General features: G+C 44.7%; 3 protein-coding genes across 3 annotated transcripts in view; 2 read left to right on the plus strand and 1 right to left on the minus strand.

Moving 5' to 3' along the window:
- Positions 1-310: 310 nt before the first annotated feature.
- On the minus strand, positions 311-4,131 carry NUDT1 (nudix hydrolase 1). The gene is made up of 3 exons (XM_005487398.4): positions 3,980-4,131; positions 1,014-1,159; positions 311-803 (listed from the first exon to the last, which is right to left on the minus strand). Exons 1-3 carry the CDS (start codon positions 4,129-4,131, stop codon positions 631-633), a joined length of 471 nt encoding a protein of 156 aa, XP_005487455.1. The 3' UTR covers positions 311-630.
- On the plus strand, positions 4,011-7,649 carry MRM2 (mitochondrial rRNA methyltransferase 2). The gene is made up of 4 exons (XM_005487396.4): positions 4,011-4,140; positions 4,737-4,912; positions 5,549-5,799; positions 6,507-7,649. The coding sequence occupies exons 2-4, from the start codon at positions 4,875-4,877 to the stop codon at positions 6,929-6,931; spliced, it is 714 nt and encodes a 237-aa protein (XP_005487453.1). The 5' UTR covers positions 4,011-4,140; positions 4,737-4,874; the 3' UTR covers positions 6,932-7,649.
- A 151-nt stretch (positions 7,650-7,800) lies between these two features.
- Positions 7,801-17,980, plus strand: part of MAD1L1 (mitotic arrest deficient 1 like 1) — a 347,982-nt gene continuing 337,802 nt past the window's right edge. The window contains exons 1-9 of the mRNA XM_005487395.3: positions 7,801-7,948; positions 9,021-9,174; positions 10,421-10,561; positions 12,259-12,438; positions 13,592-13,716; positions 14,409-14,490; positions 15,624-15,754; positions 16,881-16,995; positions 17,522-17,583. Coding sequence (XP_005487452.1) covers positions 9,025-9,174; positions 10,421-10,561; positions 12,259-12,438; positions 13,592-13,716; positions 14,409-14,490; positions 15,624-15,754; positions 16,881-16,995; positions 17,522-17,583 — 986 coding nt within the window. The 5' untranslated portion in view covers positions 7,801-7,948; positions 9,021-9,024. The remainder of the gene's footprint in view (positions 7,949-9,020; positions 9,175-10,420; positions 10,562-12,258; positions 12,439-13,591; positions 13,717-14,408; positions 14,491-15,623; positions 15,755-16,880; positions 16,996-17,521; positions 17,584-17,980) is intronic.

Here is a 17,980-nt window from a genome sequence, read left to right on the forward strand (position 1 = left end):
CATCAGTGCTGAGCAGTCACCTGCCCTGGGACAAAGCCTGCAGCCCTAGGGGATGGCACTTTGCAATAGGAACTTGCTGGAAGTTGAATTTATTCATTATATTTTTACCTGAAATGCACAAATAGTTTGACTTCACAGCAGGAGCTGCAAGAGTGAAAGCTGGGCTGAGACAGGACTGTACATCTACCTCTGGCTTCTGCTTTAACTCCCATAACCTCACACTGCCTTCAGCTGGAGGATCCTGAAGGAATCTCTGGTTTGAACTTTTCAAAAGGCTTTCTCAGCATCCTTATAATAGAACAACACATACTTTTACTAAAAAAAGTATTTTTAATAATAATAATAATAATAATAAAAAATCTACCCATAAGGGAAAAGCTTAAGCCACTAAAAAGGGTTAACATTTATTTTTTAATAGCTGTGATCACATAACCACCAAAGCCAGGGACTTCACAGCATGGAAAATCTTGTTACTTTTATTTCTGCTCTAAGAAACCCCCTTTCTTTGCAGTGACCTGGAAAATAAGTCTTGTGTTCTGGCAGGCTGAGCAACGAGACCCTCATAAGTCACACTCAGGATGCTGTAGCCCAATGTGGGCAGTAGCATGTGGGCTGAATGCTTCTGCTTTCTTAAACTTCCTCCACTTCTTTCAGGCTGTGCTCCAGGATGGTGTCTTGTCCTTGGAACTTAAAATAGCCACGAAACAACTTTCTCTGAAGCACCAGGGGAAACCAGTAGCTGTCATCAGGCCACATGCGATGGAAGGGCACCTCGTCCAGCTGAAACCACTGGGGCCTCATTTCTGGTGGCAGGAAACAAAAGAACTCTGCATGGGACATGCTCATGGATTTTTGCTGCCTACACTGAATATTGGTCAACAAGCAGCTTCCCTCTCCAGCCCAGCTGCCTTCCTTCTGGGAGGCATTTTAGAGTGACTAGTTCTCCATTTCCTAAGGGCAGTGCTGTCTCAGAAGAGCTTGCACCTCCTTCTTTCCCCAGACCAGCCACCTACCCTCACTTTCTGTTGGCTCTCCATGGAAGTGATCTGCACGGAAAATGTGAACGTCCATGAGTTCAGAGTTGCCCACAAATTCAAATGTGATCTGACCCATCTTCTGCAAGGTGTCCACAGTCAGGCCACTCTCCTCCAGGAGCTCCCTGCACAAGAAAAAGGCTTATTATATGAAACTGAGCATTGGGAGGACAAAAATGCAGTCATTAGCTTTACTCACACATTTAAAAGCCTTCCAGTGAACCAAAGGTGAAAGCTCTTACAGTACAACAGAGCAGGGCTCTGACCTGCACCAAGCCACAAAGCTACACCACCACAGTGGGGCCAATTTATATGGGATTGTGTGTTATTTCAAGCTCCTGAGCCTGGCAGGAAAACACTCAATGTTGGAAGAGGAAGATTCAGGAAAATGGATCATTTAGTAGAATTTAGTCCTTGCAACATGCAGCTCTTCTCTGAGTAAGGGAGAAGTGGGGATGTGAAGTCATCTGACTGTGGCTGGCTGTGGCTTCAGAACTCCAAGACACACGTCATTTACACAGGCAAAAGGCTTTGCCAACTTCAAGCTGAATCTTTTAGAATTGTGGAGAAGCAGGTCATGAACACCAGAAGGAATATCTATACCTGCTACACAATCAGCTACTTCCAAAGCAAACAAGCTTAGTTAAATGACACACTCCATAACACCATTTGCACACAAAAGGTTGAGAATTCCAGTGCCCATTCAAATGCAGTGTAAAACACACAAAGCACTTGTGCAAACTCTGCCCTTCTGCTCCTTGGGAGCACACTGAGCATAACCAGAGGCCAAAAGGGAAGACTTTTAAGAGCACTTGGAGAGGTGTGCCAGCTCTTTTCCACACACCACCATGCACAGGTACTTTCAATTATTTCCTCTCTTTATGCTCTGTGCTCAGAGCTTTTTTTATTTTACTTCACTCTAAAAGAAGCAGCATGGCTTGAAGTTAGTCATGGTTTTATAATGTACAAAAATAAGGAATACTCTGAAACTGTGTATCTTTAGTTATAGTTAATAATTAACATAGTTGCCTATTTGGCAGGAACAACAATTTTAAAATGTAATGGAAATGATTTTAAGGCTCCAGCTTTCTTTGGCATTGGTTTCATGGATCCCATCTTTCAAAATAATACTTGAAATTAATGTCTTGGCTAATTTTAGTTTATCTTCTGAGAAGCTATCTATGTCTAAAATAGAAGCAGTTTTCCAGCAATGACTCTAAAAGCCTCCTTTTACAGGCACTGATAATTGAACAACAAAGCACAACATTGCTACAGTTCTCCAGGCAATTTATCCATCAGCTGCTTGGCTCTGTCTGTAGCAAGTGGAAACATTACAGGTGGCAAACTAGAAATAACTCATTCACTAAATGCTCCCCTTACAAGATGTGCCACTGAGGACCTGCCCATGTGCTCATGGGAATGTGCTGTACACAGCAGAAGATGGAAATCTTCTGGGAACTTTTGTTCATGCTTTGGGTTAATATTTAACTACCTGTGCTGAGACTTCCCACCTGCTGCCTCTGCCAACCCAACTGAGACAGAGCAACGTGGAACCACAACCTCAGACCTCAACTGCAGTGGAAATGGTACAAGGGAAGTTTGATTTGGAGTGTGTGGTGCTTCCTGCAGCAGAGCTGTGCCCTGAGGCAGCAGTGCACCACCCAGCAAGGTGGCCAGTGTGTCCAGCTGCTCCTGGCACTGGGGACAGCCTCCTGCCCAGCTGACCTCAGCAGGAACTGGCTGTGTCATTCTGGAGGAAACTGCAGCTGAAGGGATGGGGACAGTTCCCAGCAGCAGGTGCTGGCTGTGCTGTGGCATGTTGCATTTGGATTGAGGAAAATTTTAGCACATCTTGTGTGAACAGAGGTTCTGGTGTCAAACTCGGGGCCAGCACAGATAAACACACCAAGGAAATCAAAAGCTACATTAAACCATTAGATTTACCTCATAGCCAGTTGCAGGTAAGTCTAGTAAATGTTAAGTGACAAAACTTGTGTCCCTCCCTCCACTCAGAGATGATAAATCACATGAAAAGCCACGATGAACTGTCAGGTACGTTAGGGCCACGTGCTGCTGGGAGCACATCTGCACAGGGACCCTGCTGTCCCTGGGCCCAGCTCACCACAGAGCCTGGGCAGTTGTGCTGGCACAGCTGGGGAGGCTGTTGAGGGCAGAAGCTGTTGGGAACCAGCTGAGCACACCATGACTGATCTTCCTGCAGGTGCAAGGGCAGCTTTGGGCACGTTATCAGAAACTGAGGAGATGGCAAAGCACAGCTTTGTATCAGCAACATTCATGTAAAGAACAAGGTACCTAATTTTTAGAGGAATTTAGCAATTTAGCTGTGATTTGCTACTTCATTTTAATGACCAGATAGATGAAAGAACTACAAGAAATCAGTACTGAAGGGTTCAGAAATTACACTCTGCCTTTTTACTGATGAAATTCAATTCCACAACTCAGCATTAGCACTTAAAAATGTCACACCATACGATCAAATAATAAGCAGTTTGGGTAATTATTTAAATTCAATTAGCTGTAATTCTGCTATATGGCCAAAATTAAACCCTGTACCTCTCTGAAGATTGCAAGAACCTCTACCCACCACTTAGACTCATTCTCAGTTTAGATCAGAATCCAGGAGATGGAAGGGAGGACAGGAAGCTCCACTTGCTCACAGACTGGATGAGTTTAAGATATGCAGGTGACAAAGGTGATGATTGTTTCTCCTGTGCAGAGAAACAATCCTGTTTCTCTGTACGCATGGATGATCCCTCATCACCTGTGAAGCAGGTGTTCAGAGGTGGAGCCATGACTGCACTGGTGGGTAATACAAAGGTGTCACTGACCAGATGAGCTGTGGTACCTCCACCTGCAGCCCACAGCCGATGGTCCAACACCTCCCCCTGTGCCCCCTGTCCCCGTGGCACCGGCCCGGCCCTCACCTGCGGGCAGCCTCCTCGATGCTCTCCCCGGGCTGCACTTTCCCCCCGAAGCCGTTCCACAGCCCGGCGCCGAACCCGCGCTTCTTCATGCCCAGCAGGACGCGGGACGGCTGCACCACCAGGACGAGGGTGAAGAGTCTGGAGGTGTGCATGGCTCCTGGCTGAGGGACGAGGCGGACACGCTGTGCCGAGAGTTCCCGGCCTCCTTCCGAGGGGACCCGGGGTGTGCAGAGCCCCTCAGACCCAGCAGCCCTCCCCAGTGCCCGGTCCCTAAAGCCCATCACCTACCTCCCTGACGCTCCCACTGAACCTCGCTCTCCTGCTACCTCAGCACCCCCTTCCCAAAGTTTGATCCCCCAATCCCAAATCTCAAAGTTTGATCCCCCCTTCCCAAATCCTTGTTTCCCCAAACCATTTCCCCCGAATCCTGACCACCTTTAACACGCTCTACCAGCACTACTGACTCCCAGCACCCCTTCCCCAAATCCTCGATCCCCTCCGCAAATCCCTGTCCGCCCAGATTCTCCGAGCACCTCCAACATCCCTTCCCCGAATCCCTGAGCCCCCAGAAACTCCTCCCCAAATCTCCGATCCGCTCTCCCTAAATGTTTATTCCTCCTAAACTCCCTCCCCGAATCCCTTATCACTCTCAACATCCCCTCCCCGAATCCTTGACTTCCAGCGCCCCTTTCCCAGATCGTTGAACCCCTATCCCAATCCCTGACCCTCCTGCACTCCCATCCCCGTTCCCGCGCACCTCAGCCCCGCACTCGCGGCTTTCCCGCCCGCCTCGGTGTCACCCTCGGCCGCGGCCCGCCCCCGCTCTTCCCGCGCCGCCGCCGCCCCGCCCGCGGCCGCCGTGAGGGGAGGCGGGACAGGGCGGGCCGAGGCGGCCATGGCGGGCCCGGGCGGAGCCGTCATTGCCGGGGGCAGGTGCGTGGCGGGGCCGCTGAGGCGATCCCGGCGCCCACGAGGGGAATGGTGGGGTGTCCTAGAGCGGGTGCCTGGAGATTCCCTAGGGAATGGGTAAATGGGGTTTGGGTTCTGCGCGGGCCGTGCCTCTTGGTTACTCTGCCAGGCTTGCAGGAGCTCGGGCATCTCTCCGTTCCTCTGAGGGGCTCACGGAGGCCACCGGCCCCGCTGAGGCAGCTCAGGAATGCTGGGGACACTCTGCCGTGGCGTGTCGTTAAAACACCTGAGCAGAAGCGGGAGTAGGATCGCTTTCCCCCCTTAGCTCAGGATAGCATGTGGGGCCTCATCCAAAGTCTGACCCTGCTGTTGGGATTGGAACAGTAAAGATTCCAGAAATCTCAAATTTGGGGGCTTCTTTTTAGAATCACAGAATGGTTTGGGTTGGAAGGGACCTCTGGAGACCATCTAGCCCAATGGAGCAGGTGACACAGGAACATGAACAGCTGTATTGAGAATGTCTCCTGACAGGGACACTCCACACCCTCCTGGCTGCCTGTAGTGGCTGGAATTAATTAATATAAAGACTTTTAAAATACAGAGTGGGTGGTTATGTACTAACTGGTTGACTTGCCTCTCTTCCTGGCTTTGAATGAGCAGATGCCTGCACACCACAGTGAAGTTTCTGAGGAAAACTGGAACTGAGCAGAGGTGGTTGGAGCGGCACTTGAAGGATCCCTTTGTCAAGGCATCGAAGCAGCAGCAGTACCGGTGCCGAAGTGCCTTCAAGTTGCTGGAAATTGATGACAAGCTCTGTGTTCTTCGTCCAGGATTTTCTGTTCTTGACTGTGGAGCAGCACCTGGTGCTTGGAGCCAGGTTGCTGTAGAGAGGGTCAATGCCTTAGGTACTGGTAAGTGCAATTTTTTGGCAGGCAAGATGGGGATAGTACTCCTCTTGAAGTGTGTGAGAGGTCTCTGAAATTCTACAGAATCTAAATTGAAATACTATGAAATCAAGGCAATATTATGATGGTAACAGTATGGAAGGGGACATGGGTACTGGAAAGTGCCAGATTCATTGATAAAAAACATGAAGGGATGAGCCTTGTAAATCTTCATGTAGAGAAATTTACTTGTTTATGAAATAAAACATACCATGTGGCGCTAGTGATCTGATTAGCTGTTGTAGGGAAGATCCTTCATCCAGTTCTGAGATTGATGTAACCTTTAGCAACTACCTTGGCTTATTTGAAATATTGTTTCCCTTCTCAAAAAATGGAAGCAACTGCGTTGCATGGTTTACATGAGTGAAGCAAGTGATATTTACAAAGTGAGGTCTTACCATCTGCACCATTATCCAGGATTTCTGGACTGTCAGCCTTGTAAGAGCAGCAGAAAACCAAGAAAAATCCTCCTTGTTTATCCAAAGTAGCTGAGTTTTTATGTCTTGAACAGATGAGCTTATGGCAAACCCTCCATCCAGATGCACCCAACAAACTGCCAGGGGATGAGAAGGCAGCTGTGGCAGGGGGTGGGTTGTGTCTGCTGGCACAGAGCTCGTGCATGTGCAGCTTTTTGCAGCCACCCTGAGTGTTCCCTGTGTCATTCATCCTTACAGATGCTGCTGTCCCCACTGGCTTCGTGCTTGGCGTTGACCTGCTGCGGATTTCTCCCCTGGAAGGAGCAGTTTTCCTGTCAGAGACTGACATGGCAGAGCCCAGCACGCTGAGGGCCATCCAGAGCCTGCTTCCCCTGGGGAAGGCAGATGTCATCCTGAGTGACATGGCCCCCAACGCCACGGGCATTAAAGAGCTGGATCATCAGAAGCTGATCAGGCTGTGTTTAGGCCTCCTGGATATAGCCCAAAGCATTTTAAAGCCAAAAGGAACGATGCTCTGTAAATTCTGGGATGGATCTGAGGCCCGCCTGCTGCAAAACAAGCTGAAGGAGCAGTTCCAGGATGTGAGGACTATAAAGCCTCAGGCCAGCAGGAAGGACTCTGCAGAATCTTATTACTTGGCCAGGCTCTACAGAGGGAAATGAAAGTCATGAGCTGCACATTCTGTGACATTGGTTGGAAATCTCAGTTTAGTGGGTGTTTCAAGGAAAATCCCACCATTAAGACCTTGGGGAAGTTTGCTACTCTTCTTAAAGTCCATCAGGCTTTTCAAATACTGTGGACAAAATGGTTAGGAATGGAGAGGAATAATCTGAAAGGCAACCTCTGGGGCTGGAGTAATGGAAATGAAAATAAAATGTTGATTATATGAGTTTTTAATGCTTGCCTGAAAACCGTTGCACTGTTAATGATGTCATGAATAAGATGAATAATAAAGGTGATTGTTAGAACGTGAGGGAACAGCAAAGGGGAGTTTGAACCAATTCAGTGCCTTTTAGAAAATGTTTCTGTGCACATCAGGATCTGTATCCTTGTGCAGGGTGTGTAACACACAGAGAGGCACGGCTGCCTTGGGAATGTTCAGCCCCATGGCTCTGCTGTCTTTCCTGCAGACTCGGGTTATATTTAGGAGTTGCTGCTTCCTGGCACTCATAAATCCACTCAGGGGCAGTGGGACAGGGTCATGGCCACGCAGATCATCTCCCCAGTGCTTTTTAGATGTGGCCAGTGGTGTTCTCAGGCAACAAGACAAGATGTTCCTGAGATCCCAGCAGGGAGAATGACTGAATCGCCAGAAATCTGTTCACACAAATAAATTCAGCAGCTGCCTTATCTGAAAGTGACAAATTTTATATTAAATACTGCTTTTATCAGGCTGACTGTGGCATGAATTATACGAGAAGCTGTTTTAAGACTCCGAGGCCTTTGTCATCATCAGCAGCAGCTCATTTGGGGCAGCTGAGTGGGTCGGTGCTCGGAGGGCGCGGGGCGGGCTCCGAGCTCACCCAGCCTGTCGGACATTACGGTAGCGCGGGCAGTGCTGCGCTCATACTGCCGCACTTACGGCTCCGCCGCCGCTGTTCTCGCGAGAGGCGGGCGCGGAGTTCCCGCGAGATCCCGTGGCCGGGGCGAGGAGGGAGATCCAAGCGGGGCGCGCGGCGGTGAGCGCCGAGGGAGGGACTGGGGGAAAAGGGAGAGAAGGAGGGCGAGGGGAGGGAAGGAGGGCTCCGACCGCGCCCGTCCCACCTCGCTCTTCCCCTGGCGGAGTCGTGCGGGCGAATCCCTCGGTGCCCGGAGCTGCCCCCTGCCCGCCGCGGCCGCTCTCGGTGCCCCGGGGCAGCCCTGGCCACGGGGGTTCCTGAAGCGGACCGGGTCCCACACCTCAGTGTCACCTTAATTATTGATAGGTTTGAGAAAGGGCTTGCTGCCGGCAGGTGTGTCTGGTATCCAGCGCTCAGTTTGGCTTTTGGCGGATCTGTTGCTTCTGCGCCGCTCTTACGCCGCCTGCTCGTGATGCTGTGAATGCAAACAGTGACTGCGGAGTGACCCCGGGGTGCAGGAGGCAGCCCCGGGGCTCTGTGTGTGCCCCAAGCCGTGTGGATGTGGCTGCTTTTCCTGGTCCTGGACTTTTTCAGGTGTTTCTGGGGATTTATGGAACGTGCAGTCACTGGAGGCACTCACCTAAGGTTTCCTGAAATCTCCTGGGAAACCTTGCAGGCTTTTCTGAGCTCCACCCTTGAGTCATCTAGTTAGTCTTCTAGTTAGTCCCCTTCTGAATTGGAAGGAAGAGCTACATCTCATTATATGAATAATGTGATGCAGTTTCACTTATACAGGTGATCAATGGACTTGGGAAGACTTCTTGTTGGAAATTAGAGTCCAAAGTGCTTCTGGGAAACCAGAAACAAGTTGTGTAGCAGGAAGGGTTTGCTGCTACTGTGGAGTTAGTTCTGCTCCCATCAGCTTCAAAAACTGGGGGGAAGAACAATGAGTTTGGTTTGGTCAGAGAAGAAGAGGCCGTCTTGCATCTTTTTCTCATTTCAGAGAAAATTACAACTTGAGCCTGGGTGGGGTCATGTTTTCTGTGGATCCCAGCAGTGATTTGCACGTTGATTTTTACCCTGTAAATTGGAAGACCTTGTCTTTAGTGTTTCCTCAGGGCAGTGGTGGATCCCTCTTTAGGAGAATAGCTTGCTCTGAGTGTTTTGCTGATGATTTTCTGTCCATTTCCAGAGCCATGGAGGACTTGGAAAATAATACCACTGTCTTCTCCACGCTGAGATCCCTCAACAACTTCATTTCCCAGCGTATGGAGGGAGTGTCTGGAATGGCTACACCAGGATCAACTCAGAGCTCCTTACAGATGCAGTACCAGCAGAGGATGCAGGTGAGGAGTCCTCATCTTGGTGATTCCTGCAGTATCACTTCTGTGTGGTTGTGTGCTCCTTTTCATTCCAGGAGCTGGGAATTTCATTCAGTGCTGAAATTGACGTTCAGAAATTGACGTTCTGAAATCGACACAAACAAATAAAGGAAGCTTGCTGTCACCATTCTGGAATTTTTCCCAGAATATATTTAAATTTTTTTACAGTGTCAGACAGATTTATTTCTGTTTTGTAAAAATTTAAGAAAGGTCCTTTGAATTTATTCCCTGCTGGTTATATCTGTGTACCAGCTCAGGAAATAAAATTGTGAGTTGTTTTCATATTGCTGAACAAAGGAACTTTATATCTTAACATTTTTCTAGTAAGACACTTTGTTACCTTTTTTCAGGATTTAAAGGCTTCTTAGCCTGGACACATCCAGGAGACTTGCATTGAGCTGTGGCTTTGATATGCAAACCAGTTGTGCTTTCTTATCCACCTGGGTTATTTGCTTTTTGTTTTGTCTTGGCTGCTTCAGGCTCATAAAGCATAAAGTAAATTGACATCTTAGATGCCAGGGACTGTTTATTAGGCTGGAATGAATTTTCTCTATTCTGTGTCTTAATATAATTTCTATTTCAGCCTCCAAGTAAAAAATAAGTTTGCTTCTTTTTAATGTAAATCTGCTTTGCATTTGGAATGTTGACAAAAATGTAAGCTTTTTCTGTCTGTGCTACATCTCTGGTGGCAGCAGTAGTTGCAGGAGGCTCTCTCTGGTTAGAGTCTCCACTGGCTGTGTGTTGGATTTACATCACCAGGATGTGAGCAGTTCTGTTAGCATTGTCTGTGCTCTCAGGTAATTTGAATGAAAAAATGAAATGTAATGTTGTAGAGCTCATGCAAATATGTGTTATTTTGCTCAGCAGTTACTTTTATTGGGAGCATAATCTGTGCTTCTTAGGCTTGGGGAGTTTATAATTAGCTTTTTAGATAGAGAAGTAGATTTTATCAGGCTACATCTAGAGATTGAGAAATTCTGACTTAAGAACCAGGAATTAGTTTCTTTCCAATTCACCTTGGTTTGCTGTGGGTTTCTGAGCGTGGTGTTGAACTCTGAGTTTCCCCATGTACAGCCATTGTGAGAGGTACCACAATGTGGTGATAGTTTGTAAAATGGCAAATGAATATCAGCTGAGCAGTACAGGGCAGGATGATACTGTTGTGCTATTAATGGTGTGCAATGTCCCTTTTCACATGTGACCTGGCCAGCTGGAGGAGCAGGCTGGGCAGATCCACTCCAAATCCCAGCTGCTGCAGGTGGAACGGGAGAAGATGCAGATGGAGCTGAGCCACAAACGAGCTCGCATCGAGCTGGAGAAGGCAGCCAACACCAATGCCAGGAACTATGAGGTGAGTGTGGTGTCTGCTCATGGCTTGGGAGCATTGGCCTAGGCCAGAACACATGGAGAGCATTTATATTAGTGGTTTGGTTCAGGGATGTGGTTTGCAGTGGTCTGTCTCAGAATGTGTATGGTTATTCTCTTTCTGGAGTGAAACTAAACTCAGAGGTGCACTGCAGGTGCAAGCCTGGTGTTCTCTAACTGCTAATGGACACTGCCTTCAGAGCAGGACTTGAGTGACTCTGGAGTGCATTTACTGTGTTTGCATTTACTGCAGGTGTGGGTGTCAAGTTGCCAGCGCCAATGCATCTACAGAACTGCTCTGCAGGTCCCCTCTTGGTGCCCTGCACTAACTTGCCAATGTGCACAAAAGTGTGAACTTGAAGCCTGGTTAGGTTCACAGACTGATGATCTGATCACTGGGTTCTGTTAGCTTAGCCCTCAAGTTGTCACAGGTAGCAGTAACAAAAGGGATTTGTTATATGTTTCTCCCAGAAGTATTTAATAATTTTTCTCCTAGAGAGTTTAAAGTTCTGCTGGCACAATTGGCAGCATTTGGTTTGTGTGACTGTAATTAATTGGAATGGCAGCAGTTCCAGGCATGCAGTGTCACGCTAGAGAGCCTGCACTGATAAAACACTGAGCCTCACTCAGGGACTAATAGCTTTTATTGGGTTCTGCTTTTCTGCCCACATATGTTTGCTTAACGACATTACTGGAATAAGCTGTGGATCAGTGGCTTTTGTAGCATAATAAAAGTCTTCTGTGTGGCTGATGATTGAAAAAGAAATCTGTAAAAAATAATAAGCATGTTTTGTTGTATTTTATGAGGGTGACAGATTTAGTGTGTGGTTGTGAAATAGGGAGTCAGTGACTAAATTCCTCCTTCCTCTGAAGTAAGGTGATGTGGGATTAGGCCAGAAGAGTTCAAACTGGAATGTAGCTGAGTCAGTCACAGAAACCCTTGAAATACTGGTACAAAAAAAGGGAGCAGCTTTAATCCAGCACTGTGGTAATTACCCTGCTCAGATTCTGTGTTTTTCTGAGTCATATGGATAAAGGTTTTAGGAACCTCACATTGCTTTGCATAATCCTTGCTTACTATGCAAATCCATGTCTCCAGTTGCTTTGATTAGCAAAGCCATTTATTATGCATTTTTTCAATAAGTATTGATCAATTTGTGGTAGGAGTAAATTGAAACGGTATATGAAAGGCTGTCAGACTGCAAGAGTATTTATTGTGTTAGTTAATATTTTCTTTTAAATGGCCTCAATTCCAGAAGTTGCAGAGGGAAGTTTGTCTTATTAACCCAGCTGTTGAGGGCTGAGTTTGTGAAAGTCAATTTGCTGTGTGTGGGTCAGCTTTAAACTGGAGATTGAATTTTTTCATCTTTAATCTGCTGGAGAGTGTGCAATGGAGTCTGTGAAGCCACATCTGTATTCTCATAGTCATGTCTTAGTGAAAGAGATTTGGAAAATGTGGTCTCTTAATTTTCCAGCTCCATTTCCCTGGGTAATTCCTTGGGTAATTCCACTGAGTTACTGCTGATAAATTTTTGTCCTTGCTAGGTTAAAGCTGTAGTCTGAGTGACTTTGCTTCATGATAAAGCAATTACCATTGGTGATCACAGTAATGAGGACAAAAGAAGGAAAAATCACCTTTCTGCTGCTTTATTCTTAAACCTCTGTGTTTTTTCTCTTGGCCAGCGAGAGGCCGACCGTAACCAGGAGCTGCTCACACGCATAAAGCAGTACCAGGAAAGGGAAGCAGAGGCTGAAAATAAACTGAAAGAACAAATGGAGATGAACAAATCTTACAAGAAGAGCATGGAGACAATGAGTAAGAAGCTGCAAGAGAAGGAGAGCAAATTAGCCGAAGCTAATGAGGTAAGAGCAAAGTAATTTTTAATCCATCCATACCTCCAGGTGACTTTGTAGTTCTTGTGACTTGACAATGCCCTTTTTGATTAAAAAACAAAATAACTGGAACATTGTGTTGATCACCTGGAAATGACACACACCACCAGGGTTTATTCTTTTCTGTGTTTAGAATCAAAACAAACCCAGATACAGTGAGCAGGTCAGAAGGGAAAGAGATTTCTTAGACAAGGTGATACGGAGAAGGAGAAAAAAAGCATAATGCAACATCCAGCATCTGGGTTCGGAAGTGTGAAGAAAGGGACAGTGATGGAGGAGATAATACAGGAAAGTGTTCAGGGAAGTCAAGAGAATGGTAAAGTGTATGAGAGCAACATTATGTACCAAGAGTGTCTTCCTGAGGGGTTTTAAATGCCTGTGCATTCTACTGCAGAATGAATACTTGGGTAAGGGTTTCAGTATATTTGGATGTCCAGACCATCTTCTCAACCCTCAGCCTCCTCAGATATCATTATAGTTAAGTTCAGGTGTTTAATTTGTAACTTTCCTGTACCAGCTGTTGATCAGCAATCACTAAGCCCTGCTCCTGCCTTGGTGTCACTGGAAATGTAGCAATGTGATAAAGCAGGTAAACAGATTTAATATTCCAGTTATCAGTGACTAAAACCAGGGGGAGAGTGATGGTACATTAGAGAAACTAAAGCCACCTAAAAGATGTGTCTGTTTTATTCTTATCATTATCAAGATGACAAGTCTACCTGTCTCTCTGTCTAGAAGACACACTGCATATGTGATGTTTTGAGATATTTCTCTTTTTCTCTGTTACAGGGAGCTGAATAATGGCTATTGGAAGCAAACCTGTGAGCTTTTCTTTAGAGTTAGGTTATATTTTTTCTAAATATACTAACTTAAATGTTTTTCATGCCAGTTTGAGGTCACCTATTTAAGAGATAATGCAAATGACAATTTGGATGACAAAGTGCAAAATTATTTTCTCTTGTATTTGTTTGAGGTAGGTTTGCAGGTCTGAAGGTTTGCAGGAGTGTGGATTTGTTTCTAAGATTGTGTTATTACTTTTTAGTTGGAAATGATTTCTATCATCATCTGGCTTGGAAAGTCACAGCCTTGTGTGTTTATGCTTTTTTTTTCCCCATTAATTCAGACAATCACTGTATTAAATGGAAAAATATCAGAGCTGCAATTGGAAATAATGAACCAAGAGATGCAGATGACAAGCCAAGACTCTCAGAAGCAGGAACTGATGGAGCAGCTGGATATTGAAAAAAAGTAAGCAAGGGATGAATGACTGTAGGGAGAAAAAGGCAAACAGAACTTCAGTCTGGTGCAGCTGTCATCACTCAGAAAACTTTCAACGGTGTTTGATTTCTGCTCTTCAAAGGGGTTCTTTGATCTGGGTGTGCAGGTTAGAGCTGTTGTTTGAAACCAGCTCTGAGGTGCAATTTTAATTGTACCTTGAGGAAAAAGCCCCACAAACTTAAGCTTTAAATCTCAGTGATGTTTTGTGTTCCTGGTGAAGAGTTACCAGACGGCATGTGGGTGGGAAAGGCTGATCTGAACTTTATGGACTGAACAGAACAGAAATATGAAACCTTAAATCATAGTGGAGGGGTAATTGAAAGTTATGAGTGTTTTTTCTTGCTTGCTAACTTCAGCTCTTCAATTTCTAAGTTGTGAATTTTTGTTTATTCTGAGTATGTATTTGTTCTTAGAGTTTAGTGGCTTGATTTTTTTTGTATTTTTCTCAATATGCTTCTTTTTATTAAAATGAATGGATATTTCTGTCTCTAAATAAGAGGGAGCTGATATGACTGTGAGACTGAAAGAGCAAATGTTATATAAGAGTAACATTTACCTTGTTAGTGCTGTTTGACTCTGTTGGTCAGAGACTTCTGAAGGTGGGTTGTTTCTGGTACCTGAATTCTGACTGCTCAAGTGCCTCTTGTGTCTTCATCTGACAGGAAATGGCAGGAGGCAAGTCAGCAAATCCAGACACTGCAGGCAAGCCAGGCCTTACTGTCAGAATATGAACAGAAAATTAAGGTAAGAAACTTTGTGATCTATATAAAGCTTTAGATTTTAATTCCTTCAGTGGAAGAACAGAACACTGCTTTTTAAAAAACTGGCTGTTGCAGAAGTAAAGTTTAGTTTGTCATGTAAGTACCTGAATTGGTTGCTAGCAAGAGTTGAGCTTGGGTGGGCCAGGCTATCCACAATTAGCTGTAACATGACACTTTGCCTTTGTTGTATCAATTGATTGAAAAAAGCATGCTTTCTCTATAGAAAGGTGATTTATATCCTTAAGCAGTGCTCTGTAGGAATGCTTTTTTTTGGTCTTGTGTCACAGCAGAAATTTGCTCTGCCAAAAACTGCTTCTAGAGTGATCTTTTTTCAAATGGTGTGTGATGAGCTACAGTTATTTTCTGCTTCCCAGAAAATCCTTCCTCTGCAGTTGTGTTTAGAAAGTGCAATTACTTGTAAAGCTTTCAAAACTACACTATCTTAAACATCAGTGTAGAGATGCTTTTTGTGCTTCCAAGTGAGCACATAGGTTGGTGGGAGTGTATCATTTTCATTTATCCTGTCTTCCTAGCAGAGGCAGATGTGCAGAGTTACTTTGGTTTGAGCAGTGCTGACAGTGGCACTGCCTTGCTGTAAAACCAACCTGATGGTCAGCAAGAGGAGACTTTCTCCATGGAAATGAAAAAATGGAAAACAAGATATAAGTCTGCAACACAGCCCTAAATAATTTGGGTTTTTAATGGAAAATGCCCCAACATTTACCATAATGTTGAAATGCACATTTGTGTTTCTTTCTGTACCTAATTCTTGCAGGCCATTCAAATGCTTCCCACTTTGTTGGTGGAGGGATAGAGGACAGGAAAATGACAGATTTGGTTCAGTTGATAGAAGAGGATCATTTTAATGAGTAATTGAGGGTTTTTTTTGTTGTGAACTTGGACTAAGCAGGTGTAGAGAGGAGAGACCAGCCCAGGTGTTAAAAGTTCAACAAGAGTGATCCCTGCTTTGAGCATGGATTGGACCACATGACCTCCTGAGTTCCCTTCCAACTTCATTCCAGTCCTTGATTTGAGCTTAAAAGGTACAGTGCAGAAATAGCTCTTACAAATTCCAACTTCCTCATTGCTGTCCTGTTCTCATCCCATGTTTTCCAGGATCTGGAGCAGAAGCTGTCCCAGCAGGAACATGATGCTGTAATTGTCAAGAGCATGAAGGCAGAACTGGCTCGTTTCCCAAAAATGGAGCGTGAATTGCGCCAGCTCAGGGAGGAAAACACCTACTTCAGGTGAAGGAAGGGTTCAGTGTGTTCTTCTGCACATGCTACACCTGCACTGTCTGCACTTTACATCCCTCTTTAGGGTTTCCACATGAGAAAGCTCAGAAGGAAGTATTTAATATAAATACTGCCTATGAACTGAGCAGTGTCATGGTGATTACTGGATGAGAGGATCTGACAGGATCTGAGGAATCTTCTTGAACACAGGATCCTCACAGAATGTGCATTCATTGTTCTGACAATCCAAAATCACCACCCAGGACAAAATGCAGTGTTTAAATGTATTGTTAAGCTCCATACAGACTGGGGAAAGAATTTCCTGTAGAAGAAAGAGGCAGCTGAACATTCCTTTAAGAACTGGTTTGCTTAGTTATTGTTACCACTGTTTTAAAGGCCTGTTGTTCCAGCATAATGTTTAGAAAGTGTCTTGTTTAAATTTCTAAACTCTGATATAGCCATTGGGTATGGTAGGCTTTCTGGATTGTCAAAGTGGCAATCAGTTTGAAAAATTAAATGTAGTGTGAAAGAAATTGCCTTAAAGTTTTGGGTGTTTGTTGTTATTGTTTTTTGTCTTTTTAAAAAATTATTTGAGTCACCTTGCCAGCTTTTTTTTTTTATTTATTTAAGTAATTTTCCTAGGTTTTGGTCTTGTAATTATTTCATTATAATTTTAAATTGCTTGTCTTGGAATTTTTTCTCCTGCTTTTTTTTTTTGTACACTGGAACATACCAACAGATTAAAGGTCATTTGCTTTTGTACAGATTTATTTCATCCTTGTTCATCTCTGTTGAAAAGTAAAAGTAAGAAGTAAAACCAAGCAGTGCTCCAAAGCCCAGGTCTGTACTGCTTGCTGTGTTCCAGCCAGTCTGAAAAGCAGAGTTTGGAGTCTTTTGTTACCCTTGTTTTGACATATAGTAAAGCAGACACAAAACTTCAGCTTGTTTGGGCATAATTAGGATGGTATTTAGAGTAGAAAAATATAATTTCAATAAAACTGCATTTTTTTGCTGTGAAGGTTATAAAAGTGAGGCAGTTGAATGTCATGGTTCCCTTGGGATTCCTGTATATCTGAAAGTTTGTGAAAGGGAATTGAGTTGCATGAATCTCTAGTAATTGTCTTTATCTTCATCACAGGGAAATGAAAGAAAACAATGGTTTGCTTAAAGAGGAAGTGGAAAGTCTTCAGAGAAAGCTGGAACGCTTTGAGAAAGTCCAAGCACAGCTCGTGACTGTGGAATTGGAAAATGAGGTGAGGAGCTGGAACATCTGGTGGATGAGCAGAACAGGAGTTTCCTCTATTGCCTGTCCTGACTTTTAGGCTCTTCCTGTATTGTATTACCTCCTTTAATTAATGCACTCAAACCAGGCATTCCCAAACTGGAAAGTCAGCATGAGGGGAGTCATGGCAAGGAATGTGTAAAAGGGATTTTTACTGTTCAGCTGGAGATTTTTTGTACAGAATAATCTCATCATAGTGTCTATTTTAGCCTTGTTGTTTCTCTTTTACCTTTCTTTGGCTGGAAAGGCTTTTTCTGGCATCAAGCTCTGTCCAGACATGGTGGTGTCAAACAGGTGTGTGAAGAACCTGGGTACCCAGGGCTGCAGAATGGGAAACCCAAAATGCTGGATAAGATCAGGAAATCCACAGGAGAAGGAATGACACTGACTTTGCATGGAGGATTATGAGAAAACGCTGGTTTTGAGATTTGTTACAGCTCTGGTAAGCTGTTAGAACATGTGTCTGTGTCTAACTCTACTTTTAATCTTCACTTTAGAAACTTCTGGGAAAATTACAAAGCTGGGAGAAACTGGATCAGAGCACTGGCTTAAATATCAGGTATGTGCTCACAGCTCTGGAGGGAAGTAAGACTTTTAAGCCCTTTCCTCTTAATCTTCTGACTGATCTCTTAAGTGTGTTGGCCATGCTTTCTTTCTGTCCCTTCTTCATGTGGAAGCTCTTCTAGTACATTTTATTATATATGAGAAGAAAATAACATAATTTTTCAAGTAACTTTGGGAACTAAGAAATGTTTTTCACCAAGTCACCTTGAGTAATGTCTTTGAGACTGGGGATCAATTTTGAATTCTTGAAACTTTTTATGTATAGCTGCATTTTTATTTGGTTAAGAGATTCCACTTGCTTAACAAGTGAATTTCTAAGAATTTTAGATGCCCAGAGAAGAGAATGTGTGCTTGCTGTGGCAAACTATTGTGAACTTATTTCCCTTGAAATC

This window comes from Zonotrichia albicollis, chromosome 16 (genome assembly GCF_047830755.1).
Source record: "Zonotrichia albicollis isolate bZonAlb1 chromosome 16, bZonAlb1.hap1, whole genome shotgun sequence".
In the NCBI taxonomy this organism is placed as follows: domain Eukaryota; kingdom Metazoa; phylum Chordata; class Aves; order Passeriformes; family Passerellidae; genus Zonotrichia; species Zonotrichia albicollis.

What these genes read in the sequence shown, in the direction of transcription:
- NUDT1 (XM_005487398.4), bottom strand. Translation starts at nt 4,131, where the DNA reads ATGCACACCTCCAGACTCTTCACCCTCGTCCTGGTGGTGCAGCCGTCC. An exon ending in ATCGAGGAGGCTGCCCGCAG is followed by an intron (nt 1,160 to 3,979) that starts GTGAGGGCCGGG and finishes TTTCTTGTGCAG; the next exon opens with GGAGCTCCTGGAGGAGAGTG. An exon ending in AGAGCCAACAGAAAGTGAGG is followed by an intron (nt 804 to 1,013) that starts GTAGGTGGCTGG and finishes TCCTGCCACCAG; the next exon opens with AAATGAGGCCCCAGTGGTTT.
- MRM2 (XM_005487396.4), top strand. Translation starts at nt 4,875, where the DNA reads ATGGCGGGCCCGGGCGGAGCCGTCATTGCCGGGGGCAG. An exon ending in GCCGTCATTGCCGGGGGCAG is followed by an intron (nt 4,913 to 5,548) that starts GTGCGTGGCGGG and finishes TTGAATGAGCAG; the next exon opens with ATGCCTGCACACCACAGTGA. An exon ending in GGTCAATGCCTTAGGTACTG is followed by an intron (nt 5,800 to 6,506) that starts GTAAGTGCAATT and finishes TCATCCTTACAG; the next exon opens with ATGCTGCTGTCCCCACTGGC.